The sequence below is a fragment of the Crinia signifera genome, chromosome 4 (assembly GCF_055691185.1).
Source record: "Crinia signifera chromosome 4, ASM5569118v1, whole genome shotgun sequence".
NCBI classification, from domain to species: Eukaryota; Metazoa; Chordata; class Amphibia; order Anura; family Myobatrachidae; genus Crinia; species Crinia signifera.
The window spans coordinates 270510271-270533425 of record NC_139220.1 but is presented as its reverse complement, the minus strand read 5'-3'; the positions used below and the strand labels follow the sequence as shown (position 1 = coordinate 270533425).

The window sequence follows — 23155 nt, the reverse complement described above, 5'->3', positions numbered from 1 at the left end:
TGCATCTGGTTCCTCTTCCGAATCGGTTTCTGGCTCTAGTTCCGTTTCTGAATCTGGTTCTGCCCCCCCACAGCTCCTATTACTAGACACAATGACACCAACCCATACGGAGCAGGGATTTCAATAGAAACTGTGGAGGCAGAAAGGCTAGTTAGAGATGCCTATTTTAAACCACATTGGTCCAAACTTGACAGGAGGCATTACGACCGTTTCAAACTGTGAATAGGCGGAAGACTGGACTGCTGTGTTAAAACTCGACAGGCGAGAAAAATGAAATCAAGTCAACTAGACTGTTTGGCATCTTACACCCCCCCCCCCCCCCCCCCCCCGTCTTAAAGGTAACTTTGCATATAGAACACCAATGTCTTATAATGTCTATGTTGCTCTGGTAATAACAAAAATATATATTACTGTATATAAAGAACTGATCTGTTCTACTGATATGGTTTCAAGAAAAGACAGTCCCTGTGCTGTATCAAGATATTATTGTGCTCTTATATTGATCTCACAGTTTTCAGTATTTTTCGTCATTTCCTTAATTTGATATTTTTATTGATTACTCATTTTCTTAGCATAATTAACTACATAACTGAAAGCAAGGCTTTACAATGTTTCATTTATATGTACAATATTTTAAACTGTATAAGAAAAATAAAAGGACAAACATGTATAGACATTATAATCAAATAAGAATAAAGAAGCAGACAGACTTCTTGGTCAGGTGACTGAAAGTTTAATCTTAGTTATAATCAAGTCATTTTTACCTCATAAAGGAATGCTGAGGAGCTACACATTGGTACACCAAAACAAATGCAGGTTCTGGCTCTGAAATAAGTGATCACATATTGTACAGTATACGAGAGCCAGGTTACATAGTATTAATTAGACCAACAGTGTGTTGCCAATGACTAATAAATAACAACACCTGAATGTACAGTACAATCTGATGAAAGCTTAGGTGACAGGTCTTGTCACATTGTAATAACAGTCTATACTGTGAACACTGATTTTTTTTTCTTCATTGCAATTTAGATTTATGGGATTATCATTTCAATATTGATTTACCTGTGCACGTAACAATTCTCCGGTTATCAACACACAGCGCAGGAAGCCATTTTGTGGCCTGAACCAATAATAGTGAGATTGCAGCTGAGCAAGTCACTAAAAACCACTGGTTGCTCGGAGGTGGAAGGTGCGTTTAATTAATTCCAAAACTCCATCTTCTGATCTTGCCAGATTTAATTTTTATAGTCTTGTCTATGTTATGTATTCCCTCCACTCCCGAACTATACTAGTTGGGTGAAGACATGTCAAGAATAACAGAATAAATGTCCAAAACAATATTCTGAAGAATCATGTCAACAACAAAAAAGCCTTGCGGAGAGCAAAATGTGTCTAATAATTTCATAATATGAAGTCATATGCAGCACAGAGGACCAAATGGAATAAGCAGTGGTCGAAGCTAGAAAAGTGAAAGTGTAAATAAATAAACAATTAGAAATTCTTGGGAAGTAATGATTGTCTGTAATAATTTGAGGGTAAGGCTAAAGCAGATATACTGTACTCATAACATAATACAACTCAGTGCATGCTATACCACACAGGGCCTGTCTCCGACACACTAGTGGCAGCCATTTTGTCAGCTCATCTAAGATAACAGTTTAGCTACCAATTTAGGAAGAACTAGTAAAGTACCTTGCAAACAGTATTTCTGAGGCACTGGTTAATAATGAATTTCAAGAACATTGGTTCAGCTTACAAAATGGCTGCCTGCACGATGACTTCGGGTTGGATGACAGATTACTGTTAAATGGCAACAACCCACCACAAATCAGCAGAGATTCATTTGTAGCCTAAACGCAAGTTTCTGAAATGAAACCAGTTGTACACAACAGATAGGTTAGGCAGGTCACAGGGTGATTAGTGAGCAATAATACTTCGGGGTTGCCAGCAGCCTTTGATTTTAAGTGCTAGTAACATATTAGGAAGAATACTAAAGAGATCAAGAAAAAACAAAGAAATGAAAAAAAAAAAAGTATATACAATTAAGGATAATAAAAAGCTAAGGTTGAGATGAAGGATCATTTCTCACATTTTAGGGGCTGGTGATCTATTTCCATAATAAGCTGCAGATTTTATTGAAGCCATTGCTTTAGGTAGGAACTTGTCAAGAACCCAGACACTACACACAAGACATAAATCGTTCATCTCCATAAATAAGGCACCTCAATGTCTAATGTTTTTAAACACACGCTAAGATTAACACAAAATGACAGAAAACAAAACCATTAAAAAACAAACAAATGAAATTAACTCATTAAGCGTCTTAAGCAAGGTAAAGGGGAAATGGGATCGATTTCATTTATAGAGCTTCAGTATTTTTGTTTTCAAAAAGATAGGGCATGAAAATGAAAGTGCTTCTGTCATCTACACTGGGAGGGAGCCATTTAGAGATTGCAGTCTGGAAGCCGTTGCATCCCTTTTCATAATCTGTGTGTTTAACTATATAAGAACAGACATCAAAATGGCTGTCTCCGCAGCAAGTAAGCGACAGGTGCACTTTAATCAAGCCACTACTCAAGAACCTTACTATACTGCAAGCAGCAAGGAAAGGGTTAATACATTAACAGGAAGTGCATTGCGAAGAGAAGGTTTTAAATGGGGGTTATTTCTAATAGACCGCTTAAACCGTGCTGCATGTTATGGGTTTTGTCTTCCAGCTTTGGCAGGAAAGGGAGCAGAGCCAAATGGATCTGCACTTGCGATCTCCGAAGTTCTGTAAGTCACTGGGCTGATGGGAACAGATCCAGCCACTGAGGACTTTGCAGCAGAAGACACAACTTTATAAGCAGCAATGGGCTGTACAACCATGGGCTTCTCTTCTTGAGGGCTGTAGTGTCGGGAATACTTGGACAAAGACTGAGGGCGGAACGGTTTTGTTACCACAGCCCCAAACACAGTCTCCTGGGATATCTCTTGCCCAGGCATCCTGTGGTTTTGTGCATTGTGCAGGTCCTTAGAAGTGTTTAGATACAGAGAGGCTTCTGGTGACTCAGTGCCTTTGCTGGAATGTGTGTAGAGGTTTTCAGTAGTGTATGAGGGCTTCATGGAACTACCACCCACCATCAAGTCTGTATTTCGGAATGTAGAATTACCTATGGGCATCACTTCAAGCCCTAGAAGAGATGGTTGCGCTGGAGAAGGAGGCGTTAGAGTTGGATCTTCAACACTTATTTTCCTTGTGAAAGGAGCTCTGAGAAACACATCAGGTTCATCTTTCTGGTTCAAAGTAGATGTGGACTTGGCCACAAATGGGGCATTGGTGAATATATCTGAATCATCCTGTGACAACCTGGTACTTCTGAATGGAGCTGTTGCAAACACATCAAAATCGGTACTGAAGCCTCCAGCAGACGGGCCCATCATTTCTGAAGGTGTGAATACATGAGAGCTCTGATTGAACACAAGCTCCTCAGGTTTTACAAATGGAGTATCCTTAACTTTCTTAGAACCCTCTTCTTCATCAGACTCCATTAAGAGTGGTCTTGATCCACTGCAGTCTAGAAGATCTGGCTCATGGTCAGTTCCTTCTCCTTCACTGCTATGAAAAGAACTGCAACTGGATGGACCCTTTGATGGATAGTCCGCCTTCAACTCTAGGACACTGGCGTTATCAGCTGGACCTTTAACAATCCCATCATTCTTAACTTGAAAAGACTGAGCACCTTGCAGTAGGCCTATACAGGGGAAAAAGAGAAACTTGAATATGTAAACCAAAGAGGATGAATAAAAACATAACCACAAATACAATCTATTGGGAACTGCATCAAACCTTCTAAACCGGAAAAGTGAAGACATTGGCCATAAAGATTCTAGATTTAATTTATTAAGAATGCACACATCATTGTAATCCTAAATAGAAGTTGAATGGTTGCTATGGGTAATTGCTCCACCTGTTTTCCTTTAGAAGGTTAGATACAGCTTCTTCTATATCTGGAAACACGATAGCTCTATAAGTAATACAAGGGGCACTGTACAAAAATACTACTAGTGTTTTTAAAAAAAATGATATTAACAGGTCGAGAGCAGAAGTTCTCATAATATCAAGCATGCCAACAGGTCACGCTCAGAGTTGTAGGCTAGAGATAAACATGGAAGACTTTTAGTGGGCAAGTCGAGTAGGCGAAATCTTCTTAAGATGGAGAACATCAAATTTTTAACTGATCTCTATTAAACAATAGGCTAACCAATCATAGGGTTTTACATTTTATTTCTTGCCATTTATTTAGACATAAACGACTATAAAAAAAGAAGAGACAGCACATACTGTAGTAGAAAAAGGTCATCAGAAGATACAGCAAACTTCCCACAAGTCACTACACAGAACACAGCTTACCTTGAAGATATGAATAGCAGGTTAGTAATATTGGGATACAGAAGATAAGAAAGAGTTGTGAAAGACTGAAGCGACTTCATACAGACAGAAGAGCTGCGCTGCCCGCATTGAACCTATGCTTTGTTCAGCACCATGAAGGTCTCCACTGCTCACCTTTACCTGGCAATGCTCTGATAATATCTTGGTAACTTGTGTTCCTACTTACTTACCCATCTAAACTTCTGTACAACACACTTGTGACTCCTCAGTCTTCTGGATATGGGATTATTATAATTATTTTTTTAGAGCCATAGGTGCTACATGGACCAAAGCAGACGCGATCTACACCAGAGGGATGGTGAGCATAATGCTGGTTTCTGAAATATCGCAGAATATTTTGTCCTCCATATTTTGGGAACCAGGACAGGGCCAAGAGCCTGATACTGGTTATAGAAATACAGGCGGTTCTCATTTGATTCCCCCCCCCCCCCTGCATCCAGGACTGGGCCCTGGGGCTGGTTGTGCTTGTGTGTGTGTGTTCCTGGATACCTCACAGTGGTTTCTTTTACTTAATCATTTATTGAATATTCTTAATTTTACAGAGAAGCCTGCACAGACCTGACGGATTCAGCAGTAGGAACGTTAGCAAATGAGCACACCACCATAGAACTCATGGCCATATATATGTCTGAGTTCTATCGATGATGTATTCATTCGGAAACCAGAATTCGGCTGAGCTAGCCGTATATAAATGTGGCTAACCAAATTTGTGATATCATCAGTTGTGGATTTTTCATTAGACACGTGACGTGCCTATGGGTGTCACTTGTTGGGGGGGGGGGGGGGGTGTTGCGACACTTGGATAAGCGCCCTACTCATTAAATATGCATACATTAAAAATGTAATAAAATGTCAAGGTTAATGGCTTCTTTAGTATTATATCAATGAAATTAATAATATTATGGATGGGGGTAGCCATTGCTTATTTGCCTAGGGCGCCATGACCCCTGAATCCGCCCCTGGACTTCCTGTATTCTTATCTACCCTGTTTGCTCCTAGTCCGACATACACAAGCAAGGGTTAAGGTGTTAGGAAGATGGCAACCGGGACACAAACGATAAGAGCTGTTTGGATCCAAGAGTTACAAGGACAATAAGGATTAGCCTCAATGATTCTCCCGATACCGCAACTAGATGCAGAAACACTTCACATAATGGCACAAGATAGTATCATGAATGCTAAAAAACTGCGTACATTGGGAATACCAGGGAATCATACAGCATTTATTTTAAATCAGCAACATATTATCGTACGAAGATGTAGCGCTGTATGATCTGCGTTCATCTTTGGATCAGGCCCAATGTTCCTACGGACCTTAAGCAATACCCGTCCAGACTGTTTTTTTTATACATCCCCCATTTTTTTGGCCTATTAGAATTCTCTATAGTCAATAATTTTAATTGTCTTTTTATTGGTGTATAATAAATGTACTTTATTGGTTATTTGTGTTAGCCTTTTATTCAGTCAAACCTAGCGCTGTATACCTCCTTTTCTTCCTGCGGACCTTAAGCCTGATAACTGTTACCCAAACCCGCTGCATGGACCAATATAAAAGGGGGGCGGGGTGTAGTAATGGTGCATTTTGTGGTACTTGTGAGTTATCTGGACGCCCGATTTTTTGATTGTATGCCTTAAGTTAAGGCATACAATCAGATGCGATGCGATGCGATATCGCATCGCATGCGACCATCGGATGCGATGACCCGATTTTTCCATAGGAATCAATGTTAAAATGATTCCTATGGAAAAAGGGGTCCTTTTCATACCCCTACTATCCAAGTGGGCATTGAGTTGGATATAAACCTGTGGCGAGCGTAGCGAGCCACCGAGCCCGAAGCGTGGCGAGCGAAGCGTGGCGAGCGAAGCGAGCCCCGCGAGGGGACGGTATTCCGTGTACGCTCGCCACGCTTCGGGCTCGGTGGCTCGCTACGCTCGCCACAGGTTTATATCCAACTCCATGCCCACTTGGATAGTAGGGGTATGAAAAGGACCCCTTTTTCCCATTGAATTCCATGTTAAAATGGACTCAGTCCATTTTAACATTGATTCCTATGGAAAAATCGGGTCATCGCATCGCATCGCATCCGATGGTCGCATGCGATGCGATGCGATGTGCCCGATCCGACCCGATTTTGAAATCGGGCGTCCGGATAACTCACAAGTACCCATTTTATTTTGATATGAGCACTACTATGCCATGCCCAACACCAAGCATAAAGATAGTCTTGATTCATTAATTTGTGGCATATTTTCAAAATGCTGAAATTATTAAAATTATCCATAAAAATGATGACATTTACAAAGTTGAGCAATTATTGGCGCATAAGGCATGGCCATGGTAGCACTGTGCATGTGCCAAGGTTCCATAACAATGCCTCTCACAATTATAATTTCTATACAAACTGACTGTTGGAGACCTTTGGGGGAGGTAACTGGGAGTGCTATCAGCTTGTTGAGACCGTTTTTGTGGACGTATATGAACCTACATTAGCCCTGAAAACATGGAGCCAGGGTATCAGTTCCTCAACCATTCTACATCACTACTCAGGTGGTTGATTATCGAGGGACCTGCAAAATGCACTGCGTATTTCTACGCTCAATGCATTTTCAGGCGGCTGCAGCTTTACCACATTTAAGCAGCTGTGAATGTATCTCTGAATCAGGCCCTTAATGGGTAATGATACAATGGTTTTGTATGTGAACTGAGAGCTCCATTTTGAACCAATATCAATGAAACTGCTATCAAATCAATAGTAACCCATGACATCCGGGGGCACTTTGTGGCCGTTATTCCTACAGATCCCCCAGAATTCTCTGCTTCCTCTTCTTGGCTTTGTCTATAGGAACTGGAACAGCATGGACACACCACCTTTAAACATGTCAATGCTGCGCTGCTAAATCAGCTACTGAGGATACCAGGCCATGAAATCCATACCAACCTGCCTATAAAAGCTCAAAAGAGGTGAATTAATTCTAATAATCTTAACTTAATGTTCACAATGGCACCACCACCAAGGAACAGAAGAACTGTGGTGGTCGGGGATTCAAACAGATATTTCTCTTTCCAGAAGCCTGTCTTGTGACATAGCAATGGTGAGCTGCAACGAGTTTTACAATTCCCTCTACAAGTGAAGAGTAGCAAACCTGAGTGAACAGCAAGTGAAATCTGAGCCCAGAAACCATTGTTTAAAATACTTTAATTCACAGAAATAGATCGGATTCTACTATACAATCAGGAAATGTGCAGGTTGTATTGCCACATTGGCCATCTTATCTTCATCTCTACTTGTTTTTTTTTTTAATGGAAAACTCAGGAAGGAACTGGAGGAATCTCAACAGGAGAAGGAGGAGCATGGACTAAAATATATTTATATATTTATATATACACAAGTGAAAATTCTACCAACCACTTCACTAAAGGATTATTTCCTACAGTAATGATCAAAGCTCCTGGGGTGGGAACACTTCCCCCACCCCAATATAATACAGAACAGATAAAGCAAGGTATCGGACACAGTTAGAAATGTGTTATACAGAGGGGTCCTCACAAACTTGGAGCCCTTCCACATGTTCCCAAACGTGATTTCAAATCCCGTTGTAATTCATCTGCGCGATGAACGTATGTCTGTGTTAAATACGCAGAATTAAGAAACCTTGAACTTGTATTTTGATTTGGCAGGAAAGTGCCAAAATCCTTCATTTGCGAGACTACTTTAAAAACCTATTTGCTTACATTGCACTATCAAATGTACATCGGTCACAATGTTATAATCAATATGCATTATTTAAAACCCGTTTATGTACATGTGAAAGGGCTCATCAAAAAGGCATTGTTTTATTTACAGGCAGGAAATTCGAGCACAGGGCAGGCATACAGACACATGCCACCGCAGCCATGTGTGTAGTGTACAACAATAGATCATCCACTCCCTGCTGTATACGATATTGACATTACAAGTCACTACTTCCTGTACTGTGTAATGGAATACAGCTGGCAGAAATCTTCGGCGACATATGTCCGTTATGATTTACAGCAGGGGAGGAGCATTACTTCTTAAAATACACAAGCTTCCCTAGTGAACGCTGAAGTGATGACATCAGAACTCACTGGTTATAAGCAATGACATCAGAACTTGTTGATCATACAGATATTTTATACATACATACATACATTAATATCACTTGTGTATCATACAGATATATTCGAAACTCTCTCACGGACATCTTCACAAATAGAGATTACGCTGACCCTGGCAGGACACACACACGCACGCACACACGGATACATATTTAAATACTTCTCTTTTGCATAACAAAAATAAAACAGAAAGAAGAGTATGGGGGTCAGACAGGATTTATCCGTCATGCAGAGCGGAGACGCAGGGGCAGATGGTAAAAATCCCTATTTGATACTGTTGTAGTAGGTTAGCAATGTTATTAGACAAGTATCAATATGTGTACATTTAACAATTAACCCCCCCCCCTCCCCCCCCCCAAAAAAAAAAAGATTTTGTTTTTCAATTATTTTAAATACAGAATTTTAAATATCTGAATTATTCTGGCAACGCAATTTTTTTTAGGCTGATCTATATAATCATAGTGAAGTATTTTCTATGCTTTATAGCGTGTTTGTTACTTTTCAGTCTTTGTGCTACGGATCAAGCCTTTGATTTAAAGCACAACAAGGAAATCTTGTGTCACCGATGAAAAATACCCAAACTTACAGCTAAAGATACGTAAGGTTCATGCGTCATTGGTAGGATGCCGTAGCGACAGTAGCACTTCGTAAGTAAATGTGTCGCTACACAACTATTTTATGCACCATAGCTTGTGTCTTCCCGTTATGCTGTATGTAACTATTATTTAAGTGTACAATGGTAGCCTATGCTTGCATAAAGACTCAGGCTGCATAGCAAGCTATAGAGAACAATGGATAATCAGATAACTGCTCTGAGCAGGAGAACCCTGTATTAACGTTAGCCACATCAGAAGTGTCAAGTATTACCACATGCAGCCACGGTTATGTTTTTGGAATTCTTTGCTTTAACAATTGTTTTCAAATATTGCCTCTTCGCGTATCACGATAAAAATATAATTTACAAGACATTATTTCTTCTTACCCCAATTAATATTATGCAACTGTCACCGTAGCACATTATTAGCAGCCAGACAACAGGTTACATTGCAGAGTGCAATGTTACCAGTTGTCTGGTAACATTGCACTCCTCCCCTATAAACAGGTTTGTTAGGCGGAACAGGACAGCTTCCAACAGTTCCCTGTTGTGATCCAGAGTGTCATCAATGAAACGGCTAATAGGTTTCTAAGCAGACAACCCTTCCATTTTCCAAGCAGTTTTCAAAGCAGCATTATCGACACCAGCTAAAATATGGCTGGCTGGGTTCGTAAAACAAAATGAACCCATGCCAAAATTTGCATTGAGAATAGCAGTTTTAAAAGTTGCCAGGAAAATCAGTGCACACACACACACACAAATACCCCAACTCAATGCATCAGACACCGAGCGTGCCTCAATTGGCAAGACCTCCAGCTTCGCTGTCATCGTCAATGCATGCATGCTATTATTGACCAGCACCATACTGTTCTTTATATGCATTGTGACAATTACACCCATATCTCAGGACAGCGAAAGGCATGTTGTGTATGGGGATGTTTTTTTGCTGAAAACCAAGAGCCTAGAACAATACATCCGTCTTGGAAATGCTGATAAGAGGCTGTAACGTAATAACGCATCAACCATCGAGATCAGTTGATGAAGAGTCTTTAAGACGTAGGTTAGGATACAAGAAACACAAAGCTTTTATATCTCCACAGCTTAAGCACACGGGACTCCTCCGTCACCCCACCTGTTGCGCAGTCTTCTATCCCGCACAGTCCATCCACAACACAGGTTTTTTCTATCCCTTAAGACGGAAGCAGTTTGTACAAGACGTTAAAGTCGGCAAGGATATGTATTAAGAGTCAGCCAGAGGCTCCTTAGCAGATCCACACTATACTGATGTGCACGGAAGGTCGAAATAAAAAATAAAGAGATGTACATATATCTACCTATCTATATATAAATATGTAGGGTTACTCCTCTGTGGGGTGGGGGGGGGGGAAGGTTTTTTTTTGCTAGCAATGTGTGCAGTTTACAAGTCTATGAGCTGATCCACCAGTAGAAGAGACCTGGTCATGTTTGGTAGGCTGGACTCAGAGTTCCCACTGCTGTTATTAGCGTGAGGACCTGGAAAGTGGGGGAAAGAGAGCGGTTCAGTATGTTGTCGAAAAAAAGAGAGAGAGAGAGACAGAGACAGCTAGAGCAGAGGGTGCAGCAGTGCAGAAGGAAAAGCGCAGGCAGAGCAGCATTGTACGGTGCATAGGTCTCGTTTCCATGGGCAACAAGCGATATGCAGTGCAGTCTATTCTGGCACACAGATGGTTAAGGCAGCAAACCAATTTGGATGAAATAACCTTTGACACTCTCACTTGAATCCCCAAATAGTGTGTATTTGCCATAATTTTGCAGTGAGGCTATGAGGCTATTGCAGATTTGTGCAGTTTTTATGGCACAAATCTGCAATTTTCACCTGTTTTTTGAGTGAATTCTATGTGCCCTATTCAATCCCAGTGCTGATATTTCACCTGGGTGAAAAATCCAACATCGTCGAAACTGCACAAGTTTTTACGGTCGTTTTTCTCCCAGCTCGATTTGTCCCAAAAAAAGTGAAACGGCATCGGCCAGGATGCAATATCCCCCTATAACTTTATCTTCAAAAAGGTATGGTAGTATATAAGTACATAACCTTAAATGTTTCAGGCCTCCCTGGAACCAATACAATGCGGAGGCAGTGAGGGGTGTTACTGGTTCTTATATTACAGACATTCCACCCTTTATTTCTTCATTCGGAACAATGTCTGCTACTACTTATTATTTAGTAAAAAAAAAATTAGGGTGGTAATCAAACTAAAATATGAAGTTGATTCAGTATGAAAAAGTATTTTTAACATCACAAGTTTCTATGTAATCATTTCAATAATAATTCAGAGAGTGGTCCCGGCGCTCAAGTCAATTGTAGTCAATATCTACAGCCTTATGTCAGGAGCAGCTAAGTATGGGGTGGCCCAGGCCCTAAGATTGCAGTAAATAGTGATTAATAGTGAGTAATACACTATTTTTTGTTTTCTGTTATTTTGAAAGTGTAAATGGACATAAAATCAAACTTTTTTTTGACATGTTATAAGAATGTCTAATCTGTAATTTGATGCCTTTTGGAGATTTTTCAATCTTTCCTTGGCTTCTTTTTTCACATTATAATAATTTTTTGCCTGGGGTGCCCAAACTTCCGCTCCCCACTGTATATGGACCTATAGTATGTTCTGTCCATAAACCAGATTTTTATGAATATCAGCCGCCACTGTGTGCATCAGCGTTAAATAAGGATTCTGTTTGTACTTGTGCATGTTACTTAAGCTTTGGTAACATAAATCAACTTGCATTTTAGTTCTGGCGTTTATTGTAAATACCAATCTGTGTGCAGAAGAGTTGGCTGCTTTAACACATATGAAAGACGTACAATTGATATGAATTTTTAAGCAAGCGTTTAACCCCTTAAATACTAGAGGGAGGAGGAGAACCAGCAACGCGATTTGATTGGAAGCGTTTTACACCGTTAAGATCGTCTTTCACCCCACCAATCGTCTCCCTTCACCGTCTTACCTTGGGAATTTTTGGATACCAGTACCGGAATAGGATCAAATTCATCATCCGCTCTTTTTTCTGTTTCATCCGGGATATCAAAGCCCGCTAGGAGGTTAGTATCGTCTGCAGCGTGCGGAGGAGAGAGAGAAGCGGGAAGCTCAGACAGCGAAAGAGAGAAGGCTGTTAGCATATTCACACACAGAGCCAAGCAAGGGAGAGATGTCGGGGAACACAAAAGTAGTATGCACAATAAACACTGGGAACTGAGAATCTGACATAGCCAGGTACGGACTTTGTAATTAATTGACTTAATGTGCAAATATTATTAATTAATATAATTATATTAATATATTATTAGCATGTTTTAGTATTTCTGACGTTTTAAAAAGAACCTTAAAATGTGAATATTAAGGTGTCCTGACAAAATGTCACTGTGTTTCGGAAGAGGTGTTGAAAATGGAGATTGTGTTTTAAAAAACAAAACTCTAACACACACACACACACACACACACACACACACACACACACACACACACAAATACATATAGAAATTATTTCCATATGCCTATGGCTGCACAAAGCAGGGAATTCCTGAGGTTCTGGATCATGGTAAAGCACTCCATTTGTCTGCCTTAGATCTGGCAACATATCCAGGAACATTCACAAAAAGGTACTAGTAACAACGACAACAGAATTAAGAAATTTCAGGTATCAAGTTGTGGCCGGATCTGTACAGTTTCCTGAATTTGGAGAAACCAGAACAGGTTTGTTTGCGGATCAAAAAGTCTGCTCATTCCTTCACACCAGATAATGTTTCTAGGAGTTCTCGCAAAATACCATATAGAACAAAACGAGCTAGTCATTTTCAATACTCTGTGCCTGGCACATCCAGTACAGGCTCATCAATGTGTAACTGTAAAAAGAGGTCTCCAACTTTAGGAACGCTCTCTTCCACAAAAGATGCATTACTCTGGACAAGTTAGAACATGTGAATTCTGCAGTTAGAACAGCTAATTATGGGGCACCAGAAACAGTCTTCTCTGGATCACATTGTTACGTGATCAAGGAACACCGAGAACTCTCTGATCTTGTGGCAACAAAGACACAAGGACTGTGGTGGCCTCCATAAGTCACAAAGTGGCACTAGCAGCAATACAATGATGAACATGTTTAGCCTGGGAGTATTTTAATTTATAAGAAATACTGTGCTTGTTGCTAAAAACTACCATTAGAAACCATTATCCTACATAAGCTATAAGCCTCGTACACATTAGGTGCCCCAGCATTGGGCTATTTTCTGGGGACCAAGGTTACTTCAGAAAAAAAATTTTGGGCTTCTTCCAACCAGTGAAAAAGTAGGTGTCCCGCTACCAAAATGTAGGCAACATGCAGCACACACCAACTGCTGTGGAACTATACCTCCCAGCATACTCGGTCACACTTTTGCCTTTAGGGCAGAGGTTCCCAAACACCGTCCACAAGGCACCCCAATGGTCCAGGTTTTAAGTAGATCCATAGCTCAGCACAGATGGTAAATCAAATAAACTGAGGTTCTAATTAAGTCACCTGTTGCCAAGCATGGATATACCTTAAAATTACTCCAGAAAGGACGTAAGTTTGACATGGCTGTGTTATACACCGTAAATATAGACTTGAGAATCTACATAAACTAGTGTGGCTGGGTATTGAAGTAGACATATGAAACACCAAACAATTGGAAGCGTAAAACAGCAAGAGACTACTGTGTTCTATCCAGTGAAACATACACTCCAGTACAAAAACATAAAAAATCCTGAAGAAAACGAGGTGATTTTCTTTAATCTGTGGAAACCAGGGACGTGCGGTGAGGTAAATGGTCCCTGGCAAGTACCAGAGCCAGATTTGCACACAATATATGAGCCCAGGGGTACATGCCGGCATTATACACTTGTGTAGTATACACTGCTGGAGATTCGTTGAGTTTTGATAAGAGATGTGCAGAAAAGGTAGCCAGGCGAGGCACTGCCTCACCTGCCATAGACTTTTTACTCCAGAGTTTTGACTATAAAAATAAGATTTTTTTGACATACTTTATAAATTCAAAACGCCGGCACATACACTATTATGACAGGAAAGGCTGTGCCTCACCCCACTGGTGGAAACCTATTCTGTCCTGTATAAGGCAAGTGTGGTATTTTGTGGAATGTTTGCATGAATTACCAACCAAACTCCTGTAATACACAATACACAACAATAATAGCCACCAACTATACAGCAGTATCATAATGTAAAATACTATAAAAAATGACGGTAACTGTAGTTAACATCCAGAGGAACCGACCCTAGAGATGTGGAAAGGATGACAGGAAAATCCAGGCAAATTGTAAAATCGGGGAATGTTACCGAAAAAAAAAAAAAATAGTCTACATATATTTATTAAGTTAAATAAAGACTCTATGATATGACACATCACAATTCACATCCCTTCACACATATTCACAAATTTTGTTGTACATATCACGGGGTCACAACTCAAGTCTATGTTGTTGGGTCAAACCATGACCTGTTGGGAAATCTTGAGGGCGAAGACAGAACACAAGGCGTATACTATATTTAATGAATGAACAAAAAACATTGAATGTAAAATGAAGTAAGTGCTGTTCCATCTAGTGAGTGCTCCCACCGCTACCAGGAAATGGCAGGTAGGAAAGTTCTGTTCACGCTCACATTTCACACTGATATATTTACATTCTTTATTTCACCTTACAGGACATTTGCCGGCTGATAAATCTAGGGATGTTTGGACAAGTGGACCCAAAACTGTAAAGGTATAAACCATAGATTAATTCATGGGTACTTGTTTCCTAGCACGGCCCCCCCCCCCGATTTCCATCGTACAGCATGGCATGGCATGACATCGCATCGCATGCAATACAGCGGCATGCGATGCAATCCAATTTGTAATTGTACAAGCACCCTGATGGGTGCTTACAATGTGAAATGCACCCCCATTCTCAACGCCACCCCCACTATCAACGCCAACTCGAAGCGTGGCGAGCGCAGCGTACGCATCCTCCGACCTTTTCATACCCCCATTATCCACGTCGGCGTGGAGTTGATTTTAGATAGTGTGGCGAGCGCAGCCGAATAACTTAACATGTTTTCCGCCGCTCGCCACGCTTCGGGCTCGGTGGCTCGCCACACTATCTAAAATCAACTCCACGCCCACGTGGACAGTGGAGTATGAAAAGGTCGGAGGACGTGTACCGCCTCGCGCTTCGGGTTGGCGTTGATAGTGGGAGTGGCGTGGACAATGGGGGTTTGAATTGAAACGTGCGAAAAGTCATCCGTTTCAGCCCGCAAATGGGACTTTTAACATTACATCCTTTAGTTTTTTTCTTTTTTAGCCGCTATTAATAAGCACAATCTGCATAAATAAAATCATCAATTGAATATGGCCCTGCAATCTTCCCTCACTTTAGACAGGAAATTGGGCGTAATAAAACAATTGAAAACGGCCCTATGACGGCTGCGGCAGCAATGTATATAAACCATGATATTGTCCTGCAATGTTCTGTACGGTCAGTCACTTTTTTCTATATTTGTTCATACGGTTTCTGTCTTTGTGCTGTGCAAGGCGCTGCTGACCCCTTGTGTCACATATGAATAAAGGATAACAAGAACAACAACACTGGCAGCTATACACTGTTAAGCACTGCAATCACAGCATGAGCTGTTGTCAATTCAGTGTATATGAGAATGTAGACTGTATTCTCAACAAAAGCCAGTGGTATCACTAAGGCACCTCACACCTTATCAGATCAATATGGATGGTGCATAATCCATCTCCTAAAAATAAGAGAAAAGAGGGACTTGCATAACTATGTGAAAGCATCGAAACACCTCCAGTAAGAGAGACACAAATATCTGAGCCAAAAGAATCCAAAACAGGCAGAAATGGTAAAACATGATCCTCAGACATCCTGTCCATCTGCTCTCACTTGAGGGCATGATTCTGAGTCACATGCTGCTGCAACTGCTTTAACGTTTGCTTTAATCATGTATGCAATCACTCCAGCAACAGTCCTATGACACGCCCATAAAACGGAACAACTCTGTGCATCTAAAAACAGCCACCTCCGAGGGACCACCCAGCACATTTCCAGTACACTGCGGATATGACACAATGTGTGCTGCAAGGGCTGGGTGAGTTGCGTTCGCGAATTATGCAGAATAATAACTGAACTCCACGAACCACACCATGGCCCTTATTCTGGTTGGTGCGGTAATAGCCGCGTGCATTCGTGCCGCTGATGTTTTGTGTCTGCGCATGTGCAGAGGCGTCTCTGCGCATGTGCGAGCGGGGCGCACGGCCAAATCCCGCATGAAATGTGAACACTCCGAACAGGGGGTGGAGAGGGGCGTGAAGGGCTATTTGGGCTCATTACCATATGCGTACGCCCCGCGTTTCATGGGCGTTCCCATGCAAACGCTGGGCGTACGTATGGTAATGCGGCTGTGACGCACGTGTAGGGGGCGGACATATGACATCGCCGGATGTCAGCTGCCCGCTCAGATCCCTGCTTTTGCACGGAAAAATGTCCGTGTGGTCTGAGGTTGCGGGAGCTGGTGGAGCACTCGGTCCTGCATTCGATGGTCTGCGACCATCGAATGATGGGGGAGGTTCCCTGAGATGGAGGAGGCGTATTCCGTGAAAAATACACGTGCGGTCCGTTCGGCCAGCTTCTTACCGCGTACGGACGGAGTTGGCGATCCGTATGGAAGGCGGGGTTTCGCACGCACGGTCCTGGCCGCATAATCGGATCCGGCCGCACCGATCAGAATAAGGGCCCATGTGAGACACAGAATCAGGCCATAAATCTCTACACTCCATACTACATCATTAATATATAATTATGCAAAGTAGTGGCAATACCAAGTCTGTCCATCTCTGCATTTACTTTTTGATTTTGATTCTAGTAATCTCAATGATGATAAATATTTAGCACCACTTTATAAGCAAATTCTTTAGGGTTTGTTAACCTTTTGTTAGTGAAAACTTAACGTGCTGCACACTAGGAGAATGGCAGCTTTAACCAATGCGGTTCAGTATAGCTAGTGACGGACAGCTGTATAACCAATGAAGAGAAGAGCCTTTTGAAAAGTATAGGCCATACGTTCCTTCCTGTGAAAAGTGAAGTGGGCTGGTAACCCACAGTGGGAGCAGTGTCTGTGCTTAACCCTTTGAGTACCAAGTGAATTTGTCAAAATAGCTAACATTTTTATTCATCATAATGACCTGAAATGTTTACCTTATATAGGAAAAATTGTTTTTCACACTTTTTTTATTTGAATTTATATAACAAATGTGCGTGAAGCTGGCATCTTTTGCACATCTCTCACAGAGGCAATGAACCAAACAATAGTTGCTCAATTGTCAATGTTACCTCTCATACATTTATTATGTATTCCTTGTTCAATTTGGATTCGTCACTGCAACTATTGCGCTTGACTGCCTTCTCCTCCTGCTGTTGTCCTATTTTTGTAATGACATTTTGATACATGTATACAGTGATTTAATACTATTTAAGAGTAGCAATATTTATGGAATTAAAGCACGTTAATACGTCTCATGTGATCCGTGAGATATTAGAGGAAATAAAGAATGACTAGTAATATAAAAAAATAAATAAAACTCCTCTGAATAAATAACATTTATAATGACCTTTTTTCTTCACTTCGTAGCTGGCGGTTTGAACGATTCGTCTGTTTGGAATGATTATATTTTTTGTATTCATTATTTTCAGAGCCTTTTAATAAATTAATTAAAAATTCTACTCTTTTTGGTCCTTTTTTTGGTGTCGAATTTTCACGTCTTCTATGTAGCGATGCTGGCTTTTAGCGAAATAGTCCGTATTGACACGGACATACCACAATCTTAAGCTTTGAGACCGTACTCTGCTTTTTCATAACGATTTCTACAGAAATGTTAACAACCAGTGATTTAGGATTTAGTTACATATGGGTATTGTCATTTTTTTGTGGTCCTATGAAGTCTTGGGTTGATAAATAGGTTTATTGATGCCATACTAGCTGGTCCAACAAATGTGAACCTCACCCAGACAGACAGATGAATGGTTGGTTGGAGGGATGAACTGAACAAACACAACGTGTTGGCATAGGAGGGCTTTGTAGCTATCCTTTATTTTACCTGCTGATGTTGGAGCAGATAGAGTTACAGGTGCAAACTCGTCGAGAAGGTCAGCCGCAGGGTTAGACAGAATAGAGTCAAGCAGAGAGTCCTCCCCGGTAAGGGAGTCTGGAGATCCAAGGGTGCAGCGTTAAAAAGATAGCATAGTGTTAGTATATAAGAGCATGCATTGGCCCATGTATTCACAGCTCCATTACCAGGGACCTGCTGCAATAATCACTAGCCAAGGCAACTAAGGTAGAACAATAGAATCTCAATCTCAATCAATGCCAAGACATGCAAGTACCCTGATACATGTTTATACTGCAATAGGTAAATTACAAATGACAGAAGAATCAACCGAATTGGGTCCCATTTTACAGGTTGGATAAGGAATCCTTTTGCAACCCCCCACAATCATAAAATAAAATATAGTTTTAGTATATGGAACGGATCCTGCTGATATTCCTAGGAATGGTAACAAATCTGCTGTAATACACTGGTACACAAATCGGTCTAGTAAAAATGGTCACATACGGATATAGTCACGCAGTACAATTACATTTATCACACACCAGCATCAGAACAGTACAACAGTCACCAAGAAATCCCATAAGAAACATGAATAGAAATTCAGTAAAGTATTTTAATTGAAATTAACATGACTATTTCTTTACAGAGACATTAATATGCCGTAACTGTGGTAACACATTATGGGCCAGATGTACTAAGCTTTAAAAGTGATAAAATGGAGAGTGATAAACCATCAGCCAATCAGCTCGTAACTGCCATGTCACAGGCTGGGTTTGAAAAATGTCAGGTAGAAGCTGATTGGTTGGTGGTTTATCACTCTCCATTTTATCACTTTTCAAGGATTAGAACATCTCGCCCATATAGAGGACAGTCTCTGCCACTCTCCAGGGCTTAATACATATGACCCCCTAGTCATAGAGCACGCATGTCCAAACTATGGCCCTCCAGCTGTTGTGAAACTACAAGTCCCATCATGCCTTGCCACCATTATGCCAGGGATGCGAAAACCATGGCAAGGCATGCTGGGCTGTGTAGTTTCACAACAGCCGGAGAGCCACAGTTTGGGCATGCCTGTCAGAGTAAACTAGGGGATGCAAAATAAGGACTCCTCTTAGTGCTGCTGCAAGAAAAGCCATGTTGCAGATTTGGAATAGCACAGTCTCACCTATTCTAACTGTATTTAAAGAAAAGTTTATATTTGATACATGGGAGGGTTACGTCAAAACATTCCCCCTAGACTTTAAATTGAGAATACGTGACTCACTCCAATAAAGCTCTGTGCTACAGCCACAGCCAATAATCTCATGATCCAACAATTCTCCTGGATTCATGACTGTAACTTAGGACGGAACGAATTGTTGCTCCATCGTTCATTACATCGGGCAGTGTGTATGAGCTATCAGTGATGGTCCAGGACAAATGACACAATGGTCCACTGTTGTACCGTGCCCCTGGCCTAACTATTTCTCCTTATGTTGTCTTTGTTATTGTGTTAGCTATTCACCATTTCATGTTAACATTGTTGGTATATTGTAATCCTGTCTACTTGATGGATAGAATACTTTTCACTTAATTCTTGTCTAATGGACATCTTTATTCTCCTTGTGCTTCAATAAAATGTGTAACAGAAAAAGACAAATGAACGTTCCATTGTTTACCAACAAACTACAGCCTTCATGGAGCTTTGTTCTGTTGGCGACTTAGTACAATAACGCAATTGCCAATATACAACTCTGGCACATATCAGTATATACTGGCACGGTGGTGAAGGTGGTCCTTCATGGAGAATAATAAAAACAAGATGGATCATTTGCATCATACAGAGTTGCATTTGCCTGATAGTCTGCGTCTTCCAGCTTCCCTTCATCATCCTCCTCACATCCAGATACTACCCCTGTCCTAACATAATCACACAAGTGGACAGGTCAGCCCCATCTGCTGAAATCATTTGTGCTGCTGTGAACGGTGCTGGATCTGATTGGGTGCAGTTTATTCTAGCCTGCCCCACTACACATGGAAAACACGCCAACGTGCAGTATATAAGCACTGATATATCGGACAAGAAGGGTAAATTTACTAAAGAATAAAAACAACAAGTGACTGCGGCAAAAAGAAGTCGCTGTCACTTTAAAAGGCGCAGTCTTGCCAGGACCAACAATCAGTCACTATAATTATAATAATATAAAAATGTATTAAAATAATTAATTTTCTAAATACATAGTTTAGAAGTGCACTTCATAACAATATAAAAAAGACACACAAGACTAACAACATATAACATACACTACTGGCAATATATTGAAGTGCCAGTAGTGTACGTTACTAAAGCGTACACTACTACTAAAGCTTTTAAAAAGTAAAAAGAGCTGATTACAACTATAATTTATCTATTTCATCCTAGAAAATGAGAATGAAATTGGTTGCTATGGGCAACATAACCTCTTTTCATGTTTAAATGCTTTAGTAAATTTACCCCTAGGACACTATTCAATAGACAGAAGGAAAATCAGGAGCTCGGTTAGGCTTCTAATAAATGAGTGAACTCTTGATAATCCAGGTCATCCCATGACGTTGGTTATTTTCCAGCAGGTGCTAGAGCAAGACACCAACACTCAACAAGACTGCTTACGGCACACCTCCAACAGGACAGTATTCTATACCCTACATATGTTCCCAAGCAGAGCTTACCATAGCAGTCATATTTAGTAACTAGGAAAAAAGTTACACAGTATCCCCGGTCATGGAGACAACACAATTTTTTGTACAGAAATGCCCACCACCAACCTGTGCGATTTGAAGCAATGGAGTCAGAATGTGAGGCAAGGTGCTGGGGCATCGGAGGCTCCAGCCCAGGGATGAGGCTGTCCACCACAGGCTCTGCTTTCCCTTGTGCGGTGAGGAGAGATGGAAGCAGAAGAAGCCAAGTAGTGCCAGAGGAGATGGTTACAGGAGAGAGGACAGGAACGAAGGAAAATAGAAATGAGATACATAATAAAAGTCTAAAAAAAGGTGTAGCGGAGCAATGTCAGCAGAATATGTGCACTAGGTGCAAACAGCAGTTTATTCCTTGCATCGTGATGTAACAAAGTTTTCTCCCTTGCTGTACATCTTAGGCTACCATTGGCTCTTCAGCTGATATAGCTAAAATGATATGTACTAATGTGCCCAGCTAGCCAAGACGCTACAAATGTGTCTAATTTATACTGTGCATAATGGGCATATGTAATAGGTGCAGGATGCTGACCCAAGTTTAAAAAAACATCCAAGATTGGCCAATATCCCGCAACTCCAGAAAACTCGGACCCTATCATATATGCCCCAATATCAAATAGGGAAGCCACACCCACTGTCAGTGAGTCAGTTTGGAATGGCAGTTGCTGTGCCTCCCCTAGTTGAAGTTTGAACTGTGCTACAGCCCCATTACTGGAGCCTCCCCTACATAATATATTACTTGAAATATAATAGATAATGATGAAACCGTAAGAACAGATGATTTTAAGCTAGGCCTCAAACTCATGTATACTATGGGTGGCCATCCGCATATGATGGAAAAATGCATTCTGCTACAGTATAAGCACTGCAAACTGCCCAGACAGACACACGAAAGAGGAAAAATGAATCAACTCATAAAAGCCACAATATCTACCAAAGACCTCAGCACTTATATCTGCAAATTATTTCCATGATTAATCCTTAAAAAGGAACATTACTGTAAAAATGATTAAAATGATTAAAATGAAGCGACTGTCCAATTACACTGCTAAATGGAGTGTTAGACATATGTGGCTCTCTCTCGTAGGCCTGCATCTGTATAATGTCAAGGAGATTTATGGTGGATAATATATTTTAGTACAAGATAACAAAGTCTGATAATGTAGAGAAGCGTCCTCATACAGTACATCAAGGCAGCGCAAGATGTCTGGTGTGAGGAAACCACCAGGTCCTGTGCAACATCGGCCATCTTTTTTGCAGAAAATGCATCACAATGGGACTAGAACACACATGAAGACTGCACTTATTAATTTAATGTTAACCCGTATATTGGGAGTCTGTATATGGAGCAGAACAGAGCATGTATTGGAGACAAGCTGTGGCTGCTACAATGCAGCACTTTATACAGATTCATAGCACACTGATATAAAAATGTCGCTTCAATTTAATCAGAGCAGTCTCTTCGTGCGTCCGGTTGCATTGTGTAGCAAATAAGACACACTTTTGGCAAAAAATGAAACAAAAAAGGTGCCCAACGCTGGAAAATTGTCACGTGACCACTCGTGACAAACGGGGCTTTTTGGCGTGACTGCAGCAAACATGCAGGGACACACATTTGTATATACACTGAGGTGGCTTTAAAGAGCTCCAGGGCTATGCTATCTCCTATAATACGTGTGCTGCTGCAGGGATTCTATGACAAAATCCTGAATTCATGATGTCACTGGCCACCGATAATCGTTTTCAATAGCATTACAAGTAAATTATGTAGGTCAGCCATTTTGTGGGTAGAAATAACATTCAAATGTAGGCGTGTCACGAGTTCATACTAATTGAATAGAACGCTCATAAAAATGGTTTGGGAACACAAAATGGGTGCCTTTAAATGCAAGCAGCCAAGGGGGAAGAATCAAATAGTACAGTAGCTCCTGCCCCATCCCTCTGTTTTTTACCATTCACAGTCGTAGAGGTGCTCCCAAAGGGGTCTGCCAGCGGTACAAGGTGAGGAAGCAGAAGCTGGGGCTCCGGTGATTTGAGACCCTCAATCAGTTTCTCTGGGCCAAGCAGGAGGAAAGAGATAACAGAAAGGTGGGAGGATAAAAAAGT

General features: G+C 41.0%; 1 protein-coding gene across 9 annotated transcripts in view; it reads right to left on the bottom strand.

Annotated features, from left to right (window-relative positions):
- Window positions 1-722: 722 nt before the first annotated feature.
- AAK1 (AP2 associated kinase 1) overlaps window positions 723-23155 on the bottom strand; it is a 99606-nt gene continuing 77173 nt past the window's right edge. For 2 of the 9 annotated variants that reach the window (XM_083184545.1, XM_083184546.1), the window contains exons 18-22: window positions 23002-23103; window positions 21122-21223; window positions 18326-18433; window positions 12154-12258; window positions 723-3737 (exon numbers count right to left, since the gene is read on the bottom strand). In XM_083184545.1, the coding sequence (XP_083040671.1) occupies window positions 2701-3737; window positions 12154-12258; window positions 18326-18433; window positions 21122-21223; window positions 23002-23103 (1454 nt within the window). In that variant the 3' untranslated portion in view covers window positions 723-2700. Of the gene's footprint in view, window positions 3738-8594; window positions 10681-12153; window positions 12259-18325; window positions 18434-21121; window positions 21224-23001; window positions 23104-23155 lie in introns of those variants that run through there. The other 7 variants (XM_083184553.1, XM_083184547.1, XM_083184548.1 and 4 more) reach the window with 7 other exon arrangements.